The 24,806-nt window shown below is 39.7% G+C and overlaps 3 protein-coding genes across 8 annotated transcripts; 1 reads left to right on the top strand and 2 right to left on the bottom strand.

The window, feature by feature from the left end:
• Positions 1-141: 141 nt before the first annotated feature.
• On the top strand, positions 142-5,692 carry LOC108997081 (protease Do-like 9). Of its 3 annotated transcripts, none has more exons than XM_018973192.2 (10): positions 142-969; positions 1,603-1,802; positions 1,906-2,086; positions 2,336-2,527; positions 3,432-3,664; positions 4,231-4,332; positions 4,433-4,483; positions 4,583-4,687; positions 4,790-4,930; positions 5,467-5,692. In XM_018973192.2, the coding sequence occupies exons 1-9, from the start codon at positions 372-374 to the stop codon at positions 4,886-4,888; spliced, it is 1,761 nt and encodes a 586-aa protein (XP_018828737.2). In that variant the 5' UTR covers positions 142-371; the 3' UTR covers positions 4,889-4,930; positions 5,467-5,692. The 3 variants fall into 3 exon arrangements, with proteins under 3 accessions (XP_018828737.2, XP_018828736.2, XP_035550499.1); XM_018973191.2 differs by lacking the exon at positions 5,467-5,692 and adding an exon at positions 5,232-5,318; XM_035694606.1 differs by lacking the exon at positions 5,467-5,692 and having other exon boundaries at positions 4,790-5,318.
• LOC108997082 (WAT1-related protein At3g28050-like) lies at positions 5,610-8,990 on the bottom strand. The gene is made up of 7 exons (XM_018973193.2): positions 8,617-8,990; positions 8,438-8,503; positions 8,153-8,266; positions 6,678-6,912; positions 6,394-6,552; positions 6,135-6,286; positions 5,610-5,901 (listed from the first exon to the last, which is right to left on the bottom strand). Exons 1-7 carry the CDS (start codon positions 8,805-8,807, stop codon positions 5,718-5,720), a joined length of 1,101 nt encoding a protein of 366 aa, XP_018828738.1. The 5' UTR covers positions 8,808-8,990; the 3' UTR covers positions 5,610-5,717.
• A 312-nt stretch (positions 8,991-9,302) lies between these two features.
• On the bottom strand, positions 9,303-23,024 carry LOC108997079 (DNA repair protein UVH3). 4 transcript variants are annotated; one of them, XM_018973189.2, is made up of 19 exons: positions 22,815-23,024; positions 22,474-22,724; positions 21,803-21,984; positions 21,589-21,712; positions 21,222-21,299; positions 20,854-20,969; positions 20,621-20,759; positions 17,062-17,139; positions 16,900-16,953; positions 16,024-16,208; positions 14,357-15,767; positions 14,040-14,270; positions 13,367-13,561; positions 12,759-12,844; positions 12,225-12,522; positions 12,005-12,141; positions 11,248-11,332; positions 10,480-11,013; positions 9,303-10,248 (listed from the first exon to the last, which is right to left on the bottom strand). In XM_018973189.2, the coding sequence occupies exons 1-19, from the start codon at positions 22,900-22,902 to the stop codon at positions 9,529-9,531; spliced, it is 4,992 nt and encodes a 1,663-aa protein (XP_018828734.1). In that variant the 5' UTR covers positions 22,903-23,024; the 3' UTR covers positions 9,303-9,528. The 4 variants fall into 4 exon arrangements, with proteins under 4 accessions (XP_018828734.1, XP_018828733.1, XP_018828732.1 ...); XM_018973188.2 differs by having other exon boundaries at positions 14,040-14,267; positions 22,474-23,024; XM_018973187.2 differs by having other exon boundaries at positions 22,474-23,024.
• Between the last annotated feature and the right edge of the window lie 1,782 nt (positions 23,025-24,806).

Raw genomic sequence — 24,806 nt, forward strand, 5'->3', positions numbered from 1 at the left:
GGACTTTTAGACAAAGTTACTTTTAAACAAGAGTGGATTGATATTGGAATGGGCCCAAATGGGCTTTTTTCTCCCTACCCCGGGATAATTTGGAACCAGTAGGGTTATTTCTCACTTGCCCGCCCAGTTACTTTTAAAGGCCCCATTCTCGCTCTCTCTCTCTCTCTCTCTCTCTCTCATTCTGGCTGCTGCTCTTCTCCTTACTCGGACAGGACATCTACTCCTTAACTCGGATAGTTTTTTTCATTGTTCGAACAAACACAGAATTCCGGGGATCTGTGTGTGTCCCCACCCAACCTCTTTCACCCAGAAGAAACAGCAGCAGCTATACTCTCCAAAACCCATTACGGTACTCTCTCCCAAAAATACAAATGGGCGAAAATAAACGGAAACGCGGTCGTAAACCCAAAACCCCGGCCGAAGAAACCAAGGACTTCCAATACACCACCACCGCAACAGCCAACGACGTCGTTTCTGCCTCCGTCCCCATCCCCGCCACCGAACCCACTACGGACACAAACAACCCACCGCCTTCTCTGCGCCGCCGTGGCCGTCCCCCTAAGGTCAAGAAGAACGAAAACCCCCGGGCCAACATAGCGGCTTCACCCGAACGCCGGGGCTCCAGACACGCCGACCAAAACGGAGACTTTACCCTCGCAACGACATCGACGACCACCACCACTGCGGTTATCTCTGAGCCGGTAAGGTGGGAGACCGTGGTTAAGGTGGTGCCCTCCATGGACGCGGTGGTGAAGGTGTTTTGTGTGCACACTGAGCCCAATTTCTCGCTGATGTGGCAGAGGAAGAGGCAGTACAGCTCGAGCAGTAGTGGGTTTATCATTGGGGGGAGGAGGGTCTTGACCAATGCGCATTCGGTGGAGCACCATACACAGGTGAAGTTGAAGAAGCGGGGTTCAGATACCAAGTACTTGGCTACGGTGTTGGCAATTGGGACTGAGTGTGATATTGGTAATGAGAAATTTGGGCTTTTCCCTTGGTTTTAAGCTAATTTCGTACCTGGGTTTGGTTTGTTTAGGGATCGAGTTGCATTCTTAACAAACATAAATCATGGGATTTTGTACCATTAAGGAAAGAGAGATAAAAGTGATGACTATGGTTCTATCAAATTAGTGTTGCTTTGCTAACCAGTTAGGTTAATAGTTATAGGTGTTCAATGAAGTTTTCTTTTTTCCATCTTCGGTTTTTAGTCAATAAAAATACTGCAGAAGTCCTAATTGTCATTTTGTTCGAATGTGTATATTAAAGACGCCGGTGTAATATAGAATATAAAGAAAATGTCAATGTTTCGTGCAGGGTACGCTTTGGGAAAGCTCTTCCATGCTGGTTTAACCGTTTAATTGAATTGATGTTTATAGAGATAGGCTAGATAGCATTTAAAACTGTTAAGGGTTCATGCATTTATGCTACTGCAATGCTTATGCGATCTTAGAGTCTGGTTTAATTTTTTTTTTTGAATAAAGAGTCTGGTTTAATTGAATGAATGTTTGAAGAGTGTCGGTGATTCACACAAAGATTTGGTTTGAATTCGTGCACTATTTAATTGAAAAGGAATTTTTCCCTCCCTTTTCCGCAATTCTTCAGCAATGCTGACGGTGAGTGACGATGAGTTCTGGGAAGGAGTTTCACCTGTGGAGTTTGGAGATTTGCCTGCACTCCAAGATGCTGTAACTGTTGTCGGCTACCCAATTGGGGGTGACACGATCTCTGTGACAAGTGGTGTTGTGTCTCGCATAGAGATACTTTCTTATGTCCACGGGTCAACAGAACTTCTCGGATTACAGGTTATAGAAGTTCCCTTCCTTTAGACTTACTTTGACATCAGATATGACGGTTTATTGACATATTCCTTTGCCGTCCCTTTTCTCTGGCTTACTTTTTTCCCAGATAGATGCTGCAATAAACTCTGGAAATTCTGGTGGGCCTGCCTTTAATGATAGGGGGAAGTGCGTGGGTATTGCTTTTCAGTCTCTTAAACATGAAGATGCGGAGAACATTGGTTACGTCATACCAACACCAGTTATTATGCACTTCATTAAAGATTATGAAAAGAATGGGGCATATACAGGTATGTCTGGGTGGTGTTCTACTTCGATTAAATCTCCCTTTTCCTGAAAATAACCTCAAAAATTATATAATAATGTATGAAGCTGTTGCAGAAATTCTGTTTATTGTAAATATAAAGGTGATTATACTGTATGTCGTCCTCTCCCTGCACATTGTTCAGCAACTGTGGAATGGGGAAAATGCTGAACTTTGTGGTCATTGTCTGTTCATTGGAATGATCAAATTCATTTTCATTCCTTCAAATTTGTAGGGTTCCCAATTCTTGGAGTTGAGTGGCAGAAGATGGAAAACCCTGATCTATGCATGGCAATGGGAATGGCACCAGATCAGAAGGGTGTGCGAATCAGAAGAATCGAACCCACAGCTCCTGAATCTCAGGTTCTGAAGCCTTCTGATGTTATCTTGAGTTTCGATGGGGTTAATATTGCTAATGATGGAACAGGTAAACCCCCACCCCTTTCTCCCATAAAGAAATGATAATTTAAGATCAGAATTTGTTGTAGTAATGTATTCTGTATGTTTTTTATGTGCACTGGATTCTACCTTTCCGTCTGTTCAAAAATGTTTATTACAAGGGTCAATAAAATTACAAATGATAAGCTTCTATAGAAACCCTTTAGAACTTAATTAACTGGAAGTTTTTTCTAAGTTTTCTTGTGCATTTAAGGTTTATTTTACGCTCTTTTGGAAAACACCATCATGTGACTGTCAAAAGTGTGATGCCTACAAACTTTCTGGATGCTTGCATGGCTTAATCTCCGGTCAATTGTAGATGCTTTCATCAAGTAATAGGTGACATAGAAAGAATGTTAAGTGGTGTTCGATGGATGGGCAACTATGGGAAAGTAAATCTTGATGAAAAAAAAAAACTGAAAAATAAGGGTTCCAGGTGCATGCAAGAGTGAGAGAGGAGGTGCTACAAATTGAACATATGCAGAAAGTTAGCTTTAGTCAGCAGCTAAACTTAATCAGCTGGCTGAGATGTTGGTCATGTGATTACAGCATTTGACCCATCTACTGCCATATCTGATAATTAAATTAAGTAATCCACAGAGGATCAAAAGATGGTTAAGAAAACAGATTCATGAGTCGGTAGTCAGAGAGATTAACAGTTGCTATTCTCTGGAAAAAAAAAAACTCTGGTTGAGGCCTGGATACTCATGTTAAAGTGTGTAGATGATAATAACATTTGAAGCTTGTCTGGATTAATTAGGCTCTGCAGCTCACACTCTCTTGTATAAGATGTCATCCAAAGATGATGTTGCCATTCTTATGCAGATGACTGCAGTGTACTTTCTCCATCCTATAATGGCTATTAAGGTTTGCTTTTTGTTATTCTTTTTTAGTTCCATTCAGGCATGGAGAGCGCATTGGTTTCAGTTATCTTGTATCTCAAAAATACACTGGGGATTATGCTTTAGTAAAGGTTCTTCGTGATTCGGAGGTCCTTGAATTCAACATTAGACTTGCTACTCACAAGCGGCTCATCCCAGCACACATCAAGGGCAGACCTCCTTCTTATTTCATAATTGGTGGATTTGTTTTTACCGCTATATCTGTTCCCTATCTCCGTTCTGAGGTGTGTATCTAAGCCTGAAATTTCTCTCTCTCTCTGTTTTTTTCTTTGTTAATTCTGTGCTGCATTATTAGAGAACTGGAGTCTGGATGTAAGCTTTTATTGGGTTTTTATGCGCATCAGTGTGCACTTGGGCAACCTTTTCTTTTGTTTGTTCCAATACTTTCAACTCTATAGGACTCTAGAACTTACATTGATAGATTAATTTTAATGAGAAGTATGAACTGCTAGGTTTTAGAATGGGATTTGGGGGATGTTTAGCTGTGTAACCTCTAGGTTTTATTGTATGCTCAATCATGTCAGGCACAACGTTTAGCTGGTGGCCAAATACTCAAGGGGCCCTTCATTACTTATGTGTTTCAATTACCTGTGTGCCCCATAAAATTGATAAGTGCAAGTAAAAGTAGAAGCTCTGCATCGCTTTTCAAATTAATATAATGAATGTGGTTGGGATGTATCTGAGATCCTACACAAGTTGAGGCTTCTTATTCTCTTTATAAATTTCTGCTTGTTGTGTCAATCACGGATGCTCTGATTGTTGAATCATTTGGTTTTTTCACCTTGTCCAGTACGGAAAGGATTATGATTTTGATGCTCCAGTAAAGCTGTTAGAAAAGCATCTACATGCAATGGCGGAATCAGTAGATGAACAGCTTGTTGTTGTTTCTCAGGTTTCTCTCGTAGTCTCTCTCTCATAATTTTCCCCATTTTATGTCAATTCACCTCAGGTAATGCAGAAAACTCATTGCTTTTTTCCTCAATTTGTCCTAGGTTCTTGTGGCTGACATCAATATTGGGTATGAGGATATCGTTAATACTCAGGTCGGGGAAATATGTGTACAACACTCTGTAATGTAACATTGTGGAAGTAACTTTTATGTGCACTTGTTAATATCTTTCTTTTCATCGTTTTATTTCTAGGTTCTTGCTTTCAATGGTAAACCTGTGAAGAATCTTAAGAGCTTGGCCAGCATGGTAGAGAGTTGTGACGATGAATATCTAAAGTTTGATCTAGAGTATCAACAGGTTCTCTCTCTGTCCCAAACCCCCCCCCCCCCCCCCAAAACACCACACACATGTACCTATGTGCATTCTCTCAACTTTCACAAGTACTAAAACTTTGTGCAGATAGTGGTCCTACATACTAAGACTGCCAAAGCAGCAACTTTAGATATTCTGACAACGCACTGCATACCTTCTGCAATGTCTGATGACCTCAAAACTTGAATGAAGATTGCGGGGAAGGTAGAGAATTCCATTGGGGGAAAGGTAAAGATGATCCTCTTCAAGTAGCTGTCCTCGTAGTTCATTAGTTCATCTTTTCTTGGACCCACAGAAATGCAACGTGAGGCTGGGGTTTGCATTATTCAATTAACGTTTGGATTTAAGTTCATGGGCATTCTGAACTTTGTTTTAACGAGTGGAACATAGGGAGATGAAGCTTGGTTTTACTAGATCCAGAAACACCATGTGATTTTCGAATTTTCATCTTTTGTTTGTTTTATATCCCAACAAATCATTAGTAGAATGAGATAGATGTTTGATCAACAATTACAATGTCTTTATGCAGACATATTTCTTGACAAGTGAATGTCATAAATCTGAGTTTGCATGTCCACCCCGTCTTGGTAAATGAAATCTTGGTGTTTGTATTAAATTATTGTATCATGCCACCAGATACGAATGTGCTTCTTTCCCTGGTAGGATGCTAATAATATAGAAAGGTTGGGCTCTGTTTATACCAGTTGAATTTATCTACGCAGTAGTATATGTTATAAACACCGCTGATGCCTCACATTGAGCAGGATGTTTCATCGCGAACTTTGCTGATGGGTGAAAGGACAGGAGTATGTGCTTGCGCCGCTTCTTGTTTGGAATTTGAATTAGCCTGGAAATTTGGATAACAGAAAGTGATCTCTCCACTGTGTGTGGGTTTGGACTAGAGATGGAGAGGTTGGTGTAACGTAATATTTGATGTGCTCTGACTAGTGGCCACTGGCAAGTCCATATGATTGTGTATAATTCAACTAGGTGCTGCACACTTAGAGCATGCTTTTTACACAATCGCTTGCATTTTCTCTCTACCACTTACAGTTTTATAGCTCTGCAATAGAGGGACCTTTTGGCGGCTAGATGGTGATTCCAGGCTACGGACTCCAGAGTCTTCACCCATATCTTCTCTTGATTTTCCCCATATTACAGTATAGAAGCCGATTGATATTATTGTTGCTCCAACAAGACTGTAAAAAGCAGAAAAATAAAAACTGTGAGCAAACTAGAGCATTTGTTTAGTTCTTTATGTATTGGACTTAGTTTCTAAAGAAAGACAACGTTGAAAAACCATGCAAGGACGTTCAGGAAATAGACAATAGTTACTTGACTTATTTTGAGCATAACTAGTCTCATCTTTGGATTTTTGGGGTGTTGAGGGTTAATTGGAACTAAAAAAAAAAGGCTTTATCTGTCTTGGTACCTGCCAAGATGGAGAGTATCACCAAGGAACATAAAGCCCATAGCAACGGCAATGGCAATGGACAAGGGCTTGAACATTGCTACATAGTGAGGCCCCTTCACGCGTAACGCCCATGTATGAACTGCATTGTTCAAGAATGACCCAAAGAGTCCCTAGACTCGGAAAAATCAGGATCAAGACATTAAAACTTAAAGAAAGGTCATAAGGCTGTCTTGTTCTTTAAATTTCACAGTACGAATGGTGTGTGTTAGCTTCTTACCGAGCACACCACGGAGGCCAATGCTATATTTGGCTCCAATCTCCAAGCATTTGGATCTTCTTCTGTAATCAAACCTACAACTATAGCTATGATGCTCACGCATAAATTGTAAAAGAATATCACGGTCAGTTCATTTGGGTACTCCTTCATAATTTGTGCCTGTAAATAAAAAAGGATAGCTTTCAGACTTGTTTCGTTTCTACAGTATCTGCAAATCACATGCAATGTAGACATTGAAAAATAAATTGAAAATGGGTTCCTGTGTAATGAGAAAGAAAACCCACCTGAACAATGTACCATAGTGGAAGCAAAATATTGTCAGCTGTAAGTAGAAGGCCACCAATTACCCAATTTGATTTTAGTGAGCTTATAGGTGGATGAAGTGGAAGGGATGATGACCGAGTAATGATGATCGGCGGGCCTTTGTAGAGAGTCACTACAAATGCACCTGATATTGATACCATGGTGCCCAAAACTTTAGCTAAGCTGCTCGAGCTTCTCGAATCCATCTTTTCCATTCTTTTAATGCCAACAACAGGGAAAAGAAATGGCAAAAACGAGATGAGCGAATGATAAAAGTAGATACACATACCTACCTGTGTGTGTTCACAAGCATGTAGATATGTAAAAGATGTGGGGCCTCAACCCAACAGTCACTTTAGAACTGTCGAAATAGTGCATGACAATCAAAAAGAAAGGGGAAAAAAAAGTTGTGTGGAATGGGATCACAGGAGTGATTTTGGTTTCATGGTTTCTTGACTTTGAGAGCGTCTCAAGAAAATGCCCGCTTTTAAAGAGAATGTTATCGGAGTGTTTTGGGGTGCATTGGTGTTTGCTAAATTGGAGCAAACGAAAAAGAGATATCCACCCCATCTTTGTAGACCAAAGTAGATTCAATATCTCATTAATTTATAGGTTGTCAGTGGATTTGGATATGCACATTACTCTAGAAATCTGCTAAAAAGTTAAGGAAGTAACTAATTTGGAGGTAAATGGTGGTAACAATAGTGTTGAAAGTAGAAGTAATAAAGGGCGAGAGGGGGTGGTGGAGGTAGTTGGAAGAAAAAGAAAACGAGAAGGGTATGAGTGGTGGGGGAAGATAAAAAGAAAATGAAAGAAAATAATCTCTTCAACTATCCTATGGAGAGGTGTGGGAGGGAGTAGAAAATAAGAAAAGGGAAAAGGGGAGGCCTTTTCCTGAGGAAGCTCTGCAACGAAGTTTCTCATAGTTTCTTCAGGGACTGGAAGAGGTAGGTGAAGGCGTGGTAAAGACCTTAACGAATATGAAAGTTAGTGGTTTACGATGCTCAAAAGATTTTGACTCCACCTTAACTGGTAAGACCAGACATCAAATGACATCAATAGTATACTTTTTTCATCCAAACTTGTTAAGTGATCATTATCAAACAATGTCAATTACTGGGAAAGGACTATCGAATGCAGTAGTGACTACAGCAAGTTGGATCAGACTAAGCTTGGCTGGTTACTGACTTTGGCCCAAGCACTTGCTCATAGAATTAAGGTCATTCCCGATTCTAGTTTGGCATTTCCGTTAATTGCATCAACTGCAGGTTTTTCTCTAGGCAACTAAAACGAACAGAGTTACTGCAACCCTTGCTGTCATGATTAAAAAAGAAACCCTCTTCAACCTTTTTTTTACAGTCTGTTTTCTTTTTGTTTTATTTGTATATAGAGGCCACTTGATCTTTTAACACATGAGGATATTTTTGGTAACTAAATTGAAGGAGTGGAGAAGAACCTGAAAATTATGGCAAGTATGAAGGTGAAAGCTGGCACCAGGCTGCTGAGGGCTGAAGCAAGTGTTGGAGAGCTGAAATTGATGCCTGCATACCCCATGATCTGAGATGAACTCCTGCTCCCAACCCAACAACGATTCAAATTGAAAAACAGAGTTAGAAAAGAAATAAGAACGAGAAAAAAGAGTTTTTACTCTCATGTAAATAAAAATAAGCTTTACTGATCCAACAAAAATAATGGGTTGGCTTTGTAGATCATCATAGCTGCATGTGTGAAATAACTGTACCCTATGAGCCCGAGAAGACCAATTTTCGACAGTATGGAAAAATTAAGTGGAGGAAGCTCTTTTGATCTGCAAATCATATGAAGAGGAACTTAGAAACTGTTAGCTCATGTCAAATTTACCTGTTTAGTTGAAGTTTGTAAGACCAATGGTAGAAGAGAGAGAGAGAGAGAGAGAGAGACCTTTGGGAGATAAAAGGTGCAGGAAAGAGGACAATAGCAGCAACAGCATAAGCATAAACAACAAAGACATGGTAGCTCATCCCAGTCAACGTGGCTGCCTTGAAGAGTGTGGTTAAGCCCACGCTGGTGCACTCCATGGTCACCATGGCCGTGAATGGCAGCACATCCCTGTAGCAATACCCCCCATTCATCTTTTTCTGGCTCAAACCCAAAGAAACAGAGACACAAAAGAGTAACTTGATAATGCAAGGGCAGAACCGAGCTGTTACTGGTTGCTGTTGACTTGACAATGAAGGGGAAGTGTGTGAAATGTGTGGGATTGCTTGTTTAAACTTTAGTCCTTAAAAGGGGAGAGAGAGAGAGAGAGAGAGAGGGTAATGCCAAACATACTGCTGCTCTTTCTTTTTTCTCGTCTTTTAGGGTAAATCACGTTTGAAAAGCGCATCTCTGGTATAATATATTATATATAAATTAGCACGTTAAGATCCTTTCGTATCGTGTGACATCATCAAACTAATTAATTAATCAAGAGTAGTTAAGTTAAGTAGGGTATCACCATTCACAGAACACCAGTTTTGATTGGTTCCAGGTGAAATCAAGGCATGCAGTCATGCACCATGCACATATCTCATCATCGATGATGGTTGTTGCTCTTTTAAGGTTCTGTGACTTGAATGCCTGACCTTCATATTTGATATTTGAAAAGATTTGATCAAATTTTAATTATTTGCTCCTCGACGGCCACACTTCTTAATACAGTTGTAAGTTCATTGATTTTGTTTCCCATTTAACTGGATTAGAGGAAGTTTGCCGCAGCAGCTTTAAAGGTGATGAAAGTAGATGGGGGAATCAGGTATACACGAAATACGAGAAAATAATAAATTATTTGAAAACCAGACTGTCGGGGGGGTTTTAGCTCTTTCTTCGCTTTCTTTTCAGAAAAGGCATAGCGCTTAGACCTCCAACAGAGGTCTTTCCAGTAGTATTCCGAGGCGGAGACACATCCCCCTTCGAATTACCCTCATTACTTGAAGCATTTTGAAGGTCCAGATTCGATTCGGTATCATATGCATCTGTCTTCCCTGTGGCATGAAGTCCATCTAAGGCACCTTTGGGGCCCAAGTTAGATTGAACTGAACCAAAATCAAGATCAGCTTCATTTGTGAAATCAATGCTATGGGATGGGTCTGGTTCAGCGCTTCCTGAGGCATTAGCTGTAGCTGGGCAATGAGTTCCATCTTGGTCATTCTTTGTCTCACCTTCATCCAAGCAAAACCCACCTCCCGCATTGAGGTAGTCTTTACAAAACTCGGCCTCAAAAGAAGGATCGCCACATTGGCTCACATCTGGCTGATCAATTTCACATTTGTCAGTGCAAAACCCACCACCCATTTCATGATAGTCGTCTATATGCAAGTGCTCCTCATGAGCAGAATCTCCTGCATTATTATGCTGTTTGTTTTCGTTATGACCAGCAGCAGCATCTTCACATACACCTTGGGCTGAAGATAAATCTCGTCCTACTGCCTCGCCAGCAGAGCATTTTTCATCACTCTGGTCTGATGACTTCTCCCCATCATCCACCATAGAGTCATTCACAGTGTAATTCACAGGCTTCCGAATTCTCATCGACTGAAAGATATAAGCAGGAAAATGAGTGCAAAGATGAATTGTTTAAAGTTGGGTAAGGTAAGAATGAAAAGACTACAAGAATTTATTCTCTCTGATAACATCCATATCTCAGGTATCAATCAGAACTGAATGGTAAATCACATGATTAGAAAAAGGCTCGGTGGACATAATTCCATGAAGGTGATACTTTTGCAAATTATTTTTAGAGCACAGAAAAAGACTGTAGCTTACCCTTCGCACTTTGTCTGGCACTTCTAAATTCTCCACAAGAACTTCTTGCTCATCATCGTCTGTGTCATTACCACTGCTTTCACGCGGTTCAAAACCAGAACTTCTTTTTCCCCTTCCTCTTCCTACTCCATCACCTCTTCCTCTCCCTCTCCCTCCACCTCTTCCATTCCCATGCGATCCTTTGTTGCGACTTCGTCTGCCTTCTGTCTCCATAGGTGGTATGGATGGAATAGGCTCTCCAGAATTCCTCCTTTTCCTTGAATGCTTGGGTAATGATTTATCCATATAGTAATGCTGGTTCCCAACATCACTCTCCTCTATTTCGCTTGAAGGTTTTTCAGACTTATTATCCCCAGGTTCAACAGGGTTTGCTCTTCTTTTATTTCTACTCCTAGAAACCTCTTGCAAGGGATTATCTATCAACTCCAAGGTCTGGCTCCCAGTGATTCCTTTAACAGCTTTCTTAATTCTCTTGCTACGAATTTTTGCAAATCGTTCGTTGAAAGTGTAAAATGCTTCCAATCGCAATTGAGTCTTCATCAAACAAGTAACATATATTTGTGAGCACCATCTTCAGAGATAAGGGATAAATGAATAACATCATAACTGACAAGGATGTGTGATAGCCAACTAAATATCGCTCAGATTATGTGCACCAATTGATTTTAATTTAGTAGCAGGTGATGATAGAGATGAGAGCCAATTTCTCTTGGATTTTTTTTTTTTTTTTGGGGGGGGGGGGGGAGAGAGAGAGTGCATGTCCCTAACCTCGTGTTTGTCGTACTCCTTCAGAACAGGTACTAGCAACTCATCTGCCTTCTGGTTACCCCACCCGAACTTTTCCCAACACAATCTGTGAAATAAAAAGAAGCTCGTCAGAAAATTAATTATGAAAGATTTCAATTTTATTTGTCAAAAAGTGTAAGGATTGTGAATACTGTCAGAAATGTGGGTGCATTGTTGGCAGTGGAGGCATGTATTCTGCCCTTGGACTGGATTAATCATTTGTGGTTTTACCATATGAGTTAGCCATGATATGGCGTGCATCTAGAAACCATAAATAGGAAGAAGTGGGCATGGGCTTTCACAAAGTTATTTGAAAAGAAATCAAGCCCGAACGTGGAATGTGCAAACTGAATATACTAACAAGAAGCCCTGTCCAACACCAGAAAAATAAATCCAGGTTGCACAAGGAATATGTAAAAGCCTGCCTAAGTATTGACTAATAGCATGACTATACATAATAAAAAGACAACTACCCCTTCAAGCTAATATACTATAAGAAAACTTTGACAGGACAGACAATCTTTTTTTATAAGAGGAGGGGACACAATCTTCAAGTAATGAGAACTGATAGATTTACATAGTGACCCAAGCTAGAAACCCAAAAATTCTCTTCCTTTTCTTTTCTTTTTCTTTTTTCATTTTTTATTCTTTAATGTATCAAAAGATGAAAATGATCATCAATCATCTCAAAAGATACAACTCATATGACCCCGAAGCTAAATTTCAACGAATAACTCACTTGCGAAGAACAAAATGATCTGGCTTTCCCCACGTGAAAGGCTCAGTTGAATTGTCCACTTGTGGAGAAAAGTAAGCAGAGACAACTGCTTCACTAGGGAAAACAGGAGGAATATGCCAGTTCTTGCTCACATTTCTCTATTAAAAGGAGAAGAGAGAATAAGAATGAAAACAAAAGAGCAATGACAAGTAAATAACAAGGCGGACAACATGATCAATACATGCTTATCCATAAAAATCTGCTTTATGTCGTGCATGGAAGTTACAGACTGCTGCTGCTCTTGACCTTCTAAAATGTTTAGGTCAGATCCAGAGACTTCTTCTAAATTTCTATTTGAGCACTTCAAACCATTGTCAATAACTTTTGGTCCTCTTTTTTTCACAGTTGATCCTGTTTCTGCATCAAACTTTTTAAGGATGGTGGGATCTGGTGACTCAATCCACTCCCGAAATTTATGGAGGCCATCTTTCTCAGGAAATGCATTTACAACCTCAATAGCATTGACAATGCCAATCCCACTACATAAAAATATAATCAATGTATTAAGTTAGCAACCAAATTCAGCACCCTCACAATAAAATTCAGTTGTATATATATATAAGCTAGCAATAGCATGAGACTCCCGTAATAGTAAATGACAAACGAAATTTGAATGAAGCACGGTAAAATTAGAAATATATGTGGCAATACTCATGGTCAAATCACTAGCAAAAGTACAAACAGCAAAGGAAGTCAGATCTGCAGCTGTTAATACCTGACACCTTCAGTATAATCACTTCCAAGAAGCAATGCCATCCGAATTAATTTTTCTCTAGTTAGGCCAAGCTCCTTCTCCATGTCCTGAAAATAAAACGTGTGAGCAAATTGCATCAGCATAATTTAATTACTTTCCAAAAAAACAAAAGAAGAAAAGAACACGAAGGGGGAAATAAAAAATACAAGGAAGGGGCCTGAGTAACAACATGCACCATAGGGATGAAAAGGTGGAACAAGAATCAAAGAGCCCCAAGCTAAAACTGAAGGCTCTGTTCACTCCAGTTGAAAAAGAGATATTCAAAGGACACTCTTAATATATGCTTATCACAAAGCCAAAAAAGTTTTAAAAAAATCAAACAATTAAATAACATTTGGATACCACAAAAGCAGATATGTGTTTTCTTTTTCAACCAAGAAAAAAATCCATATCAAGAAATGGTAAATGGTTTTTATGAAAAAAAAAAAGGACCAGAATTAAGATGAATACTCTCATCTAACAAAGCCTCACAAAGATACACATTATATGAAACTTTCAAACAAATAAGTATAGTTGGTACAAATATATAGAACAAGAAGAATAGTAATGCAGCAACACAAAATTCGGACCTTCATGAGGTATGTCTCAACATACTTTCGATCATCAAATATATTCTTGTATACACTTCTTGCCCCAAACAAAAACACATCAGAGTCATCAGTCACAACACCATCAACAAGATTTGCAAGTTCCATATAAGCACATTGAGCTTCTGCTTCCATTGGTGCAACTATATATGGCAATCCAAACATTTGCAGTAGTTCCTGCAAATTCATCAAAATTATAACGGACTTATCTTTTCCCAAGAAAGACCTGAACTTACTGAAGCAAAGTCATACTGACCGAGAAAATGCCCTAACTTATCAATTTCTCATTTGTTTCAGTAAGTAAAAAATATTTTTCTTTTTCATAAGTTTAGTAAGGAGTAAAAAATCTAATAGGTGCATCAAGTGACAAACTCCAAAGCCTGTCTACTGGATCGAAGGGCTGTTTCCCAAATGAGTTAGAGTTCCCTTGAACAAAGTCATTCTCAAAGCATGGCACAACCTGGCATCTAAAACACAAGGCAACAGTGCAACGAAGCATAAATTGAGGTCCATTACTAAATCAAGCCAGTCATACCAATGAATCGATCTTTACCATTGTTCATACCAATCAATTGATCTTGGCCATTGCTCAGAAAAGAAAATAAATAATATTAACCATATATATTATTCTAACATTGCAAAATTTAAGCCACACCTGGCATTCTGCAAACATCTCGCTGCTGACAGATTCTGCATTACGCTCAAGCTTTCTCTGCTCATCTCCTAGACTTAAATATTCTTGACCCAGAATTTGGATTTCCTCTGCCAAATTACCTTCTGTAACTTTGGCGTGCAAATTTTCATTTCCCTCAAATGGAGAACCATACTTGTTGTGCCCCCCTTCCCCAACATGTTTGCCATTTTTTTCTTCTGCAGCCAACTTCTGCTGAAAATCAATGACATTTCCAAGTCATTTGTGGATAACTTAATTAGATGAAAATCAGGGTTAACCATATCAATAAAATAACATACAGTTTCAGTTTTAGGATCATTTAACTCATCACCAATCTGAATGCCACTGGTATTGGCACCAGATATATGAGAATTATGCTCTGAACCCCTGCTAGGAAAATTGGGCGATCCAGCACCAACACTACAAGTACCCAGAGGTTGTTCTGCGACCACATGGACCTCTTTTTGCAACGGAGCAACATATTCTGAACCTGGAATTTCTCTGTACAAACTGTCCCTTTCACTGGCATCTTGCATTGCCTGTTCAGAATGGGAACCTGGTTGTCTTTCACATGGCTTATTGATCTGCATCCCAGAGTTATCAGAGCTACATGCCACAGATGACTTCAACTGTCTCCCAGAACATTCAATGATTTGTGAGACAGTTAATCCAGCCACACCATTTGGCTTTACATCTCCATATGCTATTTCACAAAATGATTCACTTTCTTGAGAACCATGCTCCCCTACCAGAAGTTCCCCACCGATATTATTTTTTTGACCAAAGATTGCAATATCTTTATGAACTTCTTCAAGATTTTTCTGAACTTGTGGTAATTCAAGATTAGATTCCTTATCCCCTACATACTCAAGACTTCTCCTTATTGCCTCCTGCAAATCAGCCTCTTCTTCCAAATAACCTTTAGAAATTGTTCTTCCTGCTTCTGCTTGTTCTGGGGAGGTGCTTTTATGAAAGTTGCAAAGTCCTTCCTCCCATTCCACGTCACTCTCATCACTAACTTTGTCTTTCTCAAGTGAAGGCTTAATTTCCCCTCCATTGTTACTAGAGAAACTACCAACTTTATCTTTGATGATTCCTTCCTCCCAATCACAATTTGAATGAAGGTTAGAAGACTGCTTCCTTGATGGGGTATTATCAGAAGAAAAGCTTTTTACTGGATTTCCTGCTACTAAACGAGCAAATAGATCGTCATCACCATTCTCCCCATCATCTATCAAGGATATCTCTATGGAAGTGTCACTTTTTACATTGGATTCCTCATTTCTCCCATTCAAATTAACAGATTCACTATTACCATAATGTGAAGTTTCTACAGACTGCTTGGTACCAGGAAAGCTTCTTGGGGCACTAACTGCGTCTCCATCAACCATAGTTTGAGTATTTGCAACCTTTCTTGCATTTGTGCTCTCCTGCTCAACCTCTTTCATCAAATCCAGATTTCTTTGTATATCACGAGTCATACGGATCCCCATAGCTCTCACTCTACTAACTCGGACATGCCCCCTTTCATCCGTATATGTTTCAATATTGTCATCAAAAACCCTCCTAGATTCATCCAAGACTGAACCACTCATGGCATTGGACTTACTGGCAGATGCAACACTATTGATGAAATTTTGAGAAGGATGCTCCCTTGGTGTCTCTAGTTGCTTATCTCCATTTGTCTCTCCTCTGGCAGATGTAAACGCCCTGACATATTTAAGAATGTTGAAAACAAACGAAAACCATGATATCTTTTTTTGTAAAATTTTTTTATTAATACTAATATAAGAATATAAATAGCCCAAGTACACGGGAAGTATACAAGAGGAACCACTTAGTTAGGAAGAACAAACATCATTATATCTATCAAAGATTTAATATTTCTCATCCCCCCAAAAAAAAACAGAAAACATGGACTATTTTTTATGCATAATTAACATACAAAATATTGACATTGACTCACTGTTTATCACCAGTAAATGATGATGAGAAAATAAATTCTCTGTTGGCTTCAGAGGCTATCCGAGAAGTCTGTACACCTCCTACTCCGCTCCCAGCAGCAGATTTCTGCACTTCATCTATCTCCCGACGGAAAGCAACAGTTTTTAGATAAGCTTGTATTTGCAGCTCCGAGAACTTTGTGGGATCCTAAAAGAGCATGAAAAGAATCAATAATAAGATGCATCCATACTATCAAAGAAAGACATAATTGGAAGGAATCATATCATCGCTATGATGTATAGATCAATCTTATGATTATAGAGGGAGACTGCTAAATAATTCATCCTCATCTTGGTAAACAGTATATATAGAATTCCTATGGCATATAGTTGCATGTGATAGCAATCTTTGCTCAGAAACTTTAGAACCTTACATGTAAACTGGTAACCCACTCGCTTTGATTCCAGACTCTTGGAAAGGCTGATTATATCACCATAGTATCTCTAATCTAACTAAAGAATTATGAAAATGGCAAAACCAATAATTATATGGATAACTAGATACAAGTATTCATGAGATATTTTCTGAACTATCCATCTTCCAAAATTGATAAATATGTTATTTTTCAATCCTAAAAGTAGAATGCCTAGCACAATCAACAACTTTCACCACAAGAATGAGCATATCTCATTGAATAACGTTTTTACTGTTTTTAACAGCAGAGAACATCTTAGTGTACGTATGTCATGTTTGCAACCTGACATTATTGCATATTAATTTTTTTTAAAGGTAATCAAGTTTTATTCATAAGAAAAAAAAAAATACATAGCCCAGGTACACAGGATTATTGCATATTAAAATGAATCAGAAACGCACATGCATGCATCCCATTACCAACCTTCTTGACTTTCTGATACTTCTGTCTGTTTTCAGCCATCAATCTTTCTCTCATCTACAGAGAACATCCAAAATAAACATCATAATAAAAGGAATGTCAAGAAGGGAAAGCCAAAATGCTGAAGCTGAGAAAAACCCATAAACAATCTGTAGGGGCACTTACTTGAACAAGAAGATCAAGTTGCATTGATGGAGGCAAAGCGGCCAATACAGTAGGATCAAATTCCCCATTCATTTCAGGCTGCAAATTTAATTAAATGAAATAAACAACATATTTTTAACAGAGGTCAATAAGTCTCACAAGACAGCATGATACTATGGTCTAAACCACAAACCCAAAGTGTGTCTTTGTTTCCCAAATATGGGTGTTGATAAAACTATCAGCATAATCCAAACTAACCACATTCACACCTGGGCCATGTTTGTGTAATAGATATTGAAATAGTGTGATGAGTCCTTATTCCTATAGGTTGAGTTTAAATATACGAATTTGAATTTGCATTTGGATTTTAAGTCGAGATTTAAAATGTTGACTCCAAATCTCATGATTTTCAAATTTTTTGTTTGGATGAATTTTAGACATAAAGGGATTTGAAGTTCATTGTAACCTATTTGTTAGAATGATTAGGAATTCCTTTTCAATAAATGGATTTTGAAATCCAAGATTTTGAGTGGTTAAAATCCTGCTGGGATTTGATTCGTGAGGTAATTTTTTTACAGAAAACCGTTTTCAAACTCCCCAGCTTTTATATTTCAAGGAATTAGGGAATCTACTGAACTGGTTATACCAATTTGACCTAGCAATCCCATCAGCATCATTTTTTTGTTAGTTGAGAATTTTATTTTATAAGTACACAAGTTGTATACAAGAGAAACACCTAGCTAGAATTATAAGCTGATAAAACACAATAGTATGTCATCAACTGTAATAATAAAAGGTAATAACTCCAAGCAAATACTCTGGCTTGATACTTGGTGAGGGTACAAGGGTCCAATTTTGGCTTGATACTTGCTGTGGTGATAGGGCTCTTTGTAGTGTGTTCCCTACTTTATTTCATATAGCATCTAATCGGCTTGCATCTGTTGCTGATCTGTCAGTAATTTCAAATGGAATTTTGAAGTGGGATGTTGGTTTTACGAGAGCTGTTCAGGATTGGGAACTTGATGAGGTGTCTGATTTTTTCAGCTTCCTTTATTCCCTGCGGGTTGGGGGTGATGAGAGGGATAAAATGATATGGAAGCATACGGGCAGCAAAAAATTCTCGGTTCGGTCTTATTATAAGGTATTGACTGTTCAGCAGTGTGATTTCTTTCCTTGGAAGTGCATTTGGAGGTCTCATGTGCATTTAAACAGCTTCACTTGGAAATGACGATTGATAATTTGAGAAAGAGGGGTTTTGTTATTATGGAATGGTGTTTTATGTGTAAGAAGCATGGGGAATCGGTGGATCATTTACTTTTGCATTGTGAGGTGGCTAAGGCATTATGGGTTGGAGTTTTTAGTAGAGTTGGACTGGTTTGGGTGATGCCAAGGATAATAGTGGTGTTAGACCCCCATGTCGAGTGGCCTTTAGAGATGCCGCACATGCCCTAGTCATGGTGGGGACATGCACCTTGACTAGCCCACAAGCATCCCTTGGCTCGTGGGGTGACACGCAAGGGGCGCCCAGCATGCATGCATGCCTTGGCCGGCGCAATGGCACACACGGGACGCCCAGCATGCGGGCCAGCGAGGTTAGTGAGCGCCTGCCCATGCACGCAGTCATGCGCCACACGCCCATGCGCTGCCCAGCAATGTGCGCAACACTGCACCGCACGCTCATGCGCATGCTTATGGGTCGCGTGGCCCTGCGTGCGCCCATGTGCCGCAAGGCCATGCGCTACACAGCCAGAGCGTGTGCGCCCACGCACAGCCCCCTGCCGCACGCCAACGAGGTTAGTGGCTTGCCTTATGACATGTCATCCAGCGCACGGCTCCAGCCCGTACCTTGCAGGCCAGGCCAGTGGCATGCCCACCAGGCATGCCATCCAGCGCATGGCTCTAGCCCATGCCTTGCAACCTCAACGCCCAAGCCTCCAGCTTGGGCCACGCAGCCAGCGCCTAGGCCACCAGCCTGGGCCATGCAATGCACACATGGCTCACCATCAACAAGCCATGCCGCACCACTTAGCCATGGACCGGCCCCGAAGACCACCATGCACCAACGTAGCCCACCATGGGCCCATGCATGCCACGGCCAAGCTTGGTCCATGCCACTATCATGTTTATTTATTTTATTTATTTATTTATTTTCAAGGGATCTATTGGGGGTTTCCAAATTGTATTGCTTATAAATATGACTTCATTCACTTGCCTTAGGATCTTCTGGAAAATTTCCTAGAGGGAGGACTATTGTTTGAGAGATCACAAACCGGTGCCATTGCACTTGGACTTTTTGGGTGAAATTCATGAATCCCAAAGAGAGGATCACACCTTGCAATTCTTTGAATAAGTGTGATTCATTATCTTGTTCTTGCAACTTGGTGCAATTCGTAAATCCAAGTTGTGTTATCATTGTTATTATCTTTTTATCAATATATGAGGTTTATTCAACACTTGTGCCATTCGTGAATCAATTGTTGAATTGTTATCTTTGTTCATTCAAGTTCATAAGTATTGTTGTTTTTGTTCTTGAGTGTTCTTCATTGTGTTCTTGGTGTTCATCACATTTTTTCTCTTCCTAATCCATTAAACCCTAAAAGTCGACCAACACTAGTGTTAGTCAACTTTCCATAATTGTTTGCTTCATCCATTTTACCCTAGCCGAAACACACTTTCCCCCCTTGGTGCAAAGTCCTATTCGGCTACCACTTGTCTTATTTGGATTTGCCCTAGCCGCCCACTCCACTTGCCATACTAGTGTTCCTATAATTTAGGAACCCTAGTTGACCCAATCAAATCCCCATAACCGGCCATACCATCACCTTTGACTTCCAAGTTTTTAGGAAATTTTCCTAAAAACTCTCACTAGCCAAACTCGCCAACCCTAGCCGTCCAACATCCCAAACCCTAATTGCAAACCCTAGCCATCCATCACCCCTTTCCAAACCCTAAACCCAAGTTTCAAGTGGCGCCAACCCTAGCTCCACTCTAGTGTCGTGCGCCCCTTTTCCACCATTGTAGCCATACACTTCATCAAACCTTTCCATCATCCCATACACCAATTCAAGCCTAGACACCTAACCTCACCTTACCAAAGTGGTCATCTTGACCATCATTGTTCGAGAATCAAGCAAGAGAAGAACGGGCTTTCGGTCATCTCAAGGAGATCCTAGACGTGGAGATCATAGTGTTTAGGAACTTGACCAAGGTCCCTAACAAGTGGATTTGCTTGCATGTTGGATGGGGCTTCGTAGTTCTAAACAAGTGGTTGCAGCGTGGAAGATGGTTCCTTTGTGCCTCATGTGGTGTATTTGGTGGGAAATGAACGAGTGATGCTTCAACGATAAGGAGAGCACCTTGGAGGAAATCTGGAAATTATTTGTATTTACTTTATTACAATGGTTTTCTGCTATAGGTCTTGATGGAGCTTCTGCTCATGATTTTTTGTTTTCTTTTTCTTTTGATTTATAGAATGTAATTAGGTGTTTCTTTTGTATACTTCCTGTGTACATGAAGCCTATTACATTCGTTCAATAAAATTTCATTTTACTTATAAAAAAAATACAAAACAAAAACTTACCAACATCATCTCTTCGTCTTCGTCTTCGTCTTCATCTTCGTATCCTTCACCATTCTCCCCAAAAGGAAAAGGATCAGCTGATTTTGACGCACAGTTAGGTGACCTCTCAATTTCCTCTGCCAAAATAGACGCTGCCAACCTAAACTTACTCATCAGAATCAATAATAGAACTTTTTTCTTAAAACCATATGGTAAATATACCCTTGTAATCTACAACTGTGAACCCAGCTTACATTTCATCTAGCTTTTCCTGATTGCCACTTGGCCCACTCCTCAATATCGCATCCCCACCATTTGAACTGCAATCAAACATATCCATTTCACCTGGCATAATCATCTTTCCCTTGAGCTGTTACATCAAACCCAACAGAATAGAGTCAAACAACTATGTTTTTTTCCCTTGATAAGTAAAACAAAAAGGTTATCATTAAAACATTGACACTGCTTGGGTTAATGCAAAACAATTTTTTCAATATTCTGTACAATAATGAAATGTATACAATATACAGTAAAATGCTTGGAAAACAAAACCAAAATGAAGGAAAAGGTAAAATATTTGACTTGACAAGAAACCTTTATCTATTTATATTAGGACACTAACCTGAACGAGAAGATCATGTTGCATCGACTGAGGCAAAGAAGCTAATACAGCTGGATCAATTTCACCATGCTCTGGAGGCTGCGAAACAAATATCATGCAATAACACTCAAATATTTAGCAAACAGATCACGAAGTGAACATGAGCATTAATTAAGTATGAGACTTAACACCACCCAAGCCAAAGAAAGAAAGTATTTTCTAAATGCAGGTGTTCCGTAAGCCAGCCTGAAATAGTATAAACCAACTATTACTAATTAATTCCCAATGCAGAACTTACATAGCAAACTGGTTCAGCATGAGACGCAATGTCTATGATTTTGTTAAAAAAAAAAGGTAATAATCCATAGAGTACGTAGAATAAACTTACTAGTATCCTCTCTTCCACTTCACTACCATCCTCCTCAGCAGGAATAATAGCAGCAGCAGCAGCAGATGTTGATGCATTGTTAGGAAACCTCCCATCATCCTCTGCTGCAATAGATGCTGCCAACCTAAAAACCAAATCATTCAACAGTCAATGAAATCTATAAACCACAAAGTCGGAAGACAGCCTGAAAACTACAAATGGGCATGCAGCTTACATCTCATCTAGCTTCTCCTGACTGAAACTTTTGGAAACCATATCCCTTTCTAACTGATTACCAACCATGTTGGTTGCTTCTGACAAAATCTTCTCACCCTTAGCGTCATTCTTCTGCTTCTTCTGCCTTTTCTTCTGGTTCTCAATTTCCTTTGCCAGTTCTTTCAGTTTCATTGCCTTAAGCTGTTAGCAAGAAGCAGATAGCCAACATATCATATCAAACACACCAGTCAATTGTACCTCATTATGAAACTAACTAGAGTTATCCTCCATTTCACCAACTCGGCTTCTAGAAAAGAAATTCACACTCATTCGAGATCTCTTCACTTCCAAAAAACCAGACCGAGATCAAAATTAGAATCTATAAGTCCAAAGGTGTTTCCCCAGTTCGCTCACCAAACTGACGAGTACATTCTTCAGGTGTTTCAAATGGTATAAAATAATAGAGTTGCAGCGAAACACAGCCACATAATGTCCAACGCGAAATGCAAAGTCACCTTCTACATCCAAAATCTAACATGATGAATTACCAATAATACTCAAATGCGGCAGGAAATCCAATTACAAACACAGAGCTACATACAAAAACTTACTGCACAGTTATTGCATTTCATCATTACCATAAGCAAATAGACGAAATTCAAAATTAAAATAATGAAAAACAAGACGAACCTGATTGAGAAGCAACTTCTCGGCGGTCTTTCGGACCTTGGCCTGCGCGTTGTCGCGCTGTCTGCGGCGCGCGATCACGGTACGGCGCTTGAGAGCTGGGGTCGCCCCGTCGAAGACGAAGACAGGTTTGGTCCTCAGGAACAAGAGCTTGCAAATTCGTCGAAAGAATCCCAGCAAATGAGCGTTCCGTATCATCTCGCCCTTCTCGTCCCGCATCGCCTTCATGAACTGTACCATCCATATGCTCGCATCTGGAATACAATTCATAATTCTACTAATGAAAATCGAAGGCTCGTGAGGTTTGAGAGTTAGGAATAGGATTAGGGCTAGAGTGGTAGTACCGATGGCGAGCTTTTTTCCGGCGAGGGTTTCAACGGACACGCGGCGGCCGACGGGGGCCAGTAGTTCCCAAAGACCGTGCACTCCCATTGGTAAGTTGTATTGCCGACGACGACGCTTTCTTTTCTGATTTTTCAGTTAGTCCATTGCCGCCAAGACATATTAAAAGACGATTTCTTAGGCAGTAGACAGAACACAGATTGTGGTCAAGACCCAAGACTCAAAACGATGTCGGGGGAAGCCATGCAAGGATAATAATATATAATATAGCTTGGGTTAGTTTCGTGGAACGGAAGGAATCGTGACGACGTCGTAGAATGTATGAAGACGACTTTGCATCGTGGAACAGTGAAACCTGCAGATCTGTTCAAATTAGGGGTGGGCAGCAGGGCCCCACACCCTGCTCACCCTCCCCGTTCGCCCTGGCCATGCGAGGTGGGGGTTTCGTCCCTCTCAAGCGGGGTGCGGGAGGCCCCGCCCGCACCCCAAGGCTCTTGCAGAGGTGGGGACGGAAGGGGCGAAGCCCCAGTCCGCTTTTCCCCCGCCCCGCTTAATATATATATAATTATATATAATTAAAATATATATATATAAATAAGCCTCATAAGTAAGTGAAACAGTACCGTTTTGTCCATGACAAAACGGTGCCGTTTCACGTTTAGACTTTAAACCTTAACTAAAAGTGAAACGGTGTCGTTTCACTTTTAGTTAAGCCGTTAAGGTCCCCCCCTGCGCCGCTTCCTTCTCCCTCCTTCTCGAACTCTCTTCTCTCTCACTCTCAGACTCACTGTCTTGATCTCTCATCTCTCTCGCGCTCTCTCAGTCTCTCTCGCCGTCTCACATGACTGCACGAGCAGCACCACACCACCGGGACTCCAGTCACTCCACAGCTTCACTGTCGTTGACTCGCCGCCACTCAAAGATAAGAAATCTGAAACCCTAAATTTTATTTTTTAGTTTTGGATTGGAGATTGGAGATTGAAGGAATGATGGGTTGAATCAGAAACGGAGGATGGAAATAATTGTGAATTTGTGTGCTGTGGAGAAATTTGTGCATGTGTTTGATTCGTTGTGTGTTTTTGTTTTTTTTTTTTTTTTTTGTAGTTTGTATTTCACTATTTCTTTCCTCTGGGTGTTCGGATTTGGAACCCTAAATCAATTTAGGGTTCCAATCTGAAACTCATTTTTGAAATTTAGGGGTTTCAATTAAACCCCCTAACTCAAGTTAGGGGCCTTGAATTTTAGAGTTTCGAATTGAACCTCTAAATTGATCCCCCTAACTCAATCTTAGGGTTTCGGATTGAACCCCTAAATTGATTTAGGGATTCAATCCGAAAACTCTTAATTTTCAATTTAGGAGTTTCAATTGAAACCTCTTAAATTTTAGGGTTTCAGATTGAACCCCTAAATTGATTTAGGGGTTCTATTGAAACCCCTAAATTGTGTTAGGGGTTTCAATTGAAAATCCATAATTTTCAATTCAGGGGTTTCAATTGAAAGCCCTAACTCAATTTATGAGTTTTGAATATGTGCTCAAGTCTTAAAAGACTACCCATCTGGCTGCTGCAAATGTCACAGTCAAAGACCCAAACAACTCGCCTCTTTTTTTAGATTATTAATTTCTTAGAATATTGAAATTTGAATTAGATGTACGTATTATGTGTTTGATTTGTAATTTTGTAATGTTGATACAATGTCCCTTGGACACTTTTTTCTTTGTAATTTTGTAATTGTTTAGACTTTTCATTTTATTTTTATAATAGCTTAATTATTATTATTAATTATTAGTTTATTAGGTAGTAGATTTGTAGTCTTTAGTAGTACTTCATTAGAGTCTTAATTATTTAAAATTGTGTATGTATATATTATTTTTATTCATTTAATTTTTTTTCTTTTTTAATCTCTTTTTGTTTTTTGAAAAGAAAAACTTTTATATTTATGGGTCCAAAATGGCCTATAAACCGCTTCTGGGCCTTTGGCACAATAGCCTTTGG

Source organism: Juglans regia, chromosome 10 (assembly GCF_001411555.2).
Source record: "Juglans regia cultivar Chandler chromosome 10, Walnut 2.0, whole genome shotgun sequence".
Classification (NCBI taxonomy): domain Eukaryota; kingdom Viridiplantae; phylum Streptophyta; class Magnoliopsida; order Fagales; family Juglandaceae; genus Juglans; species Juglans regia.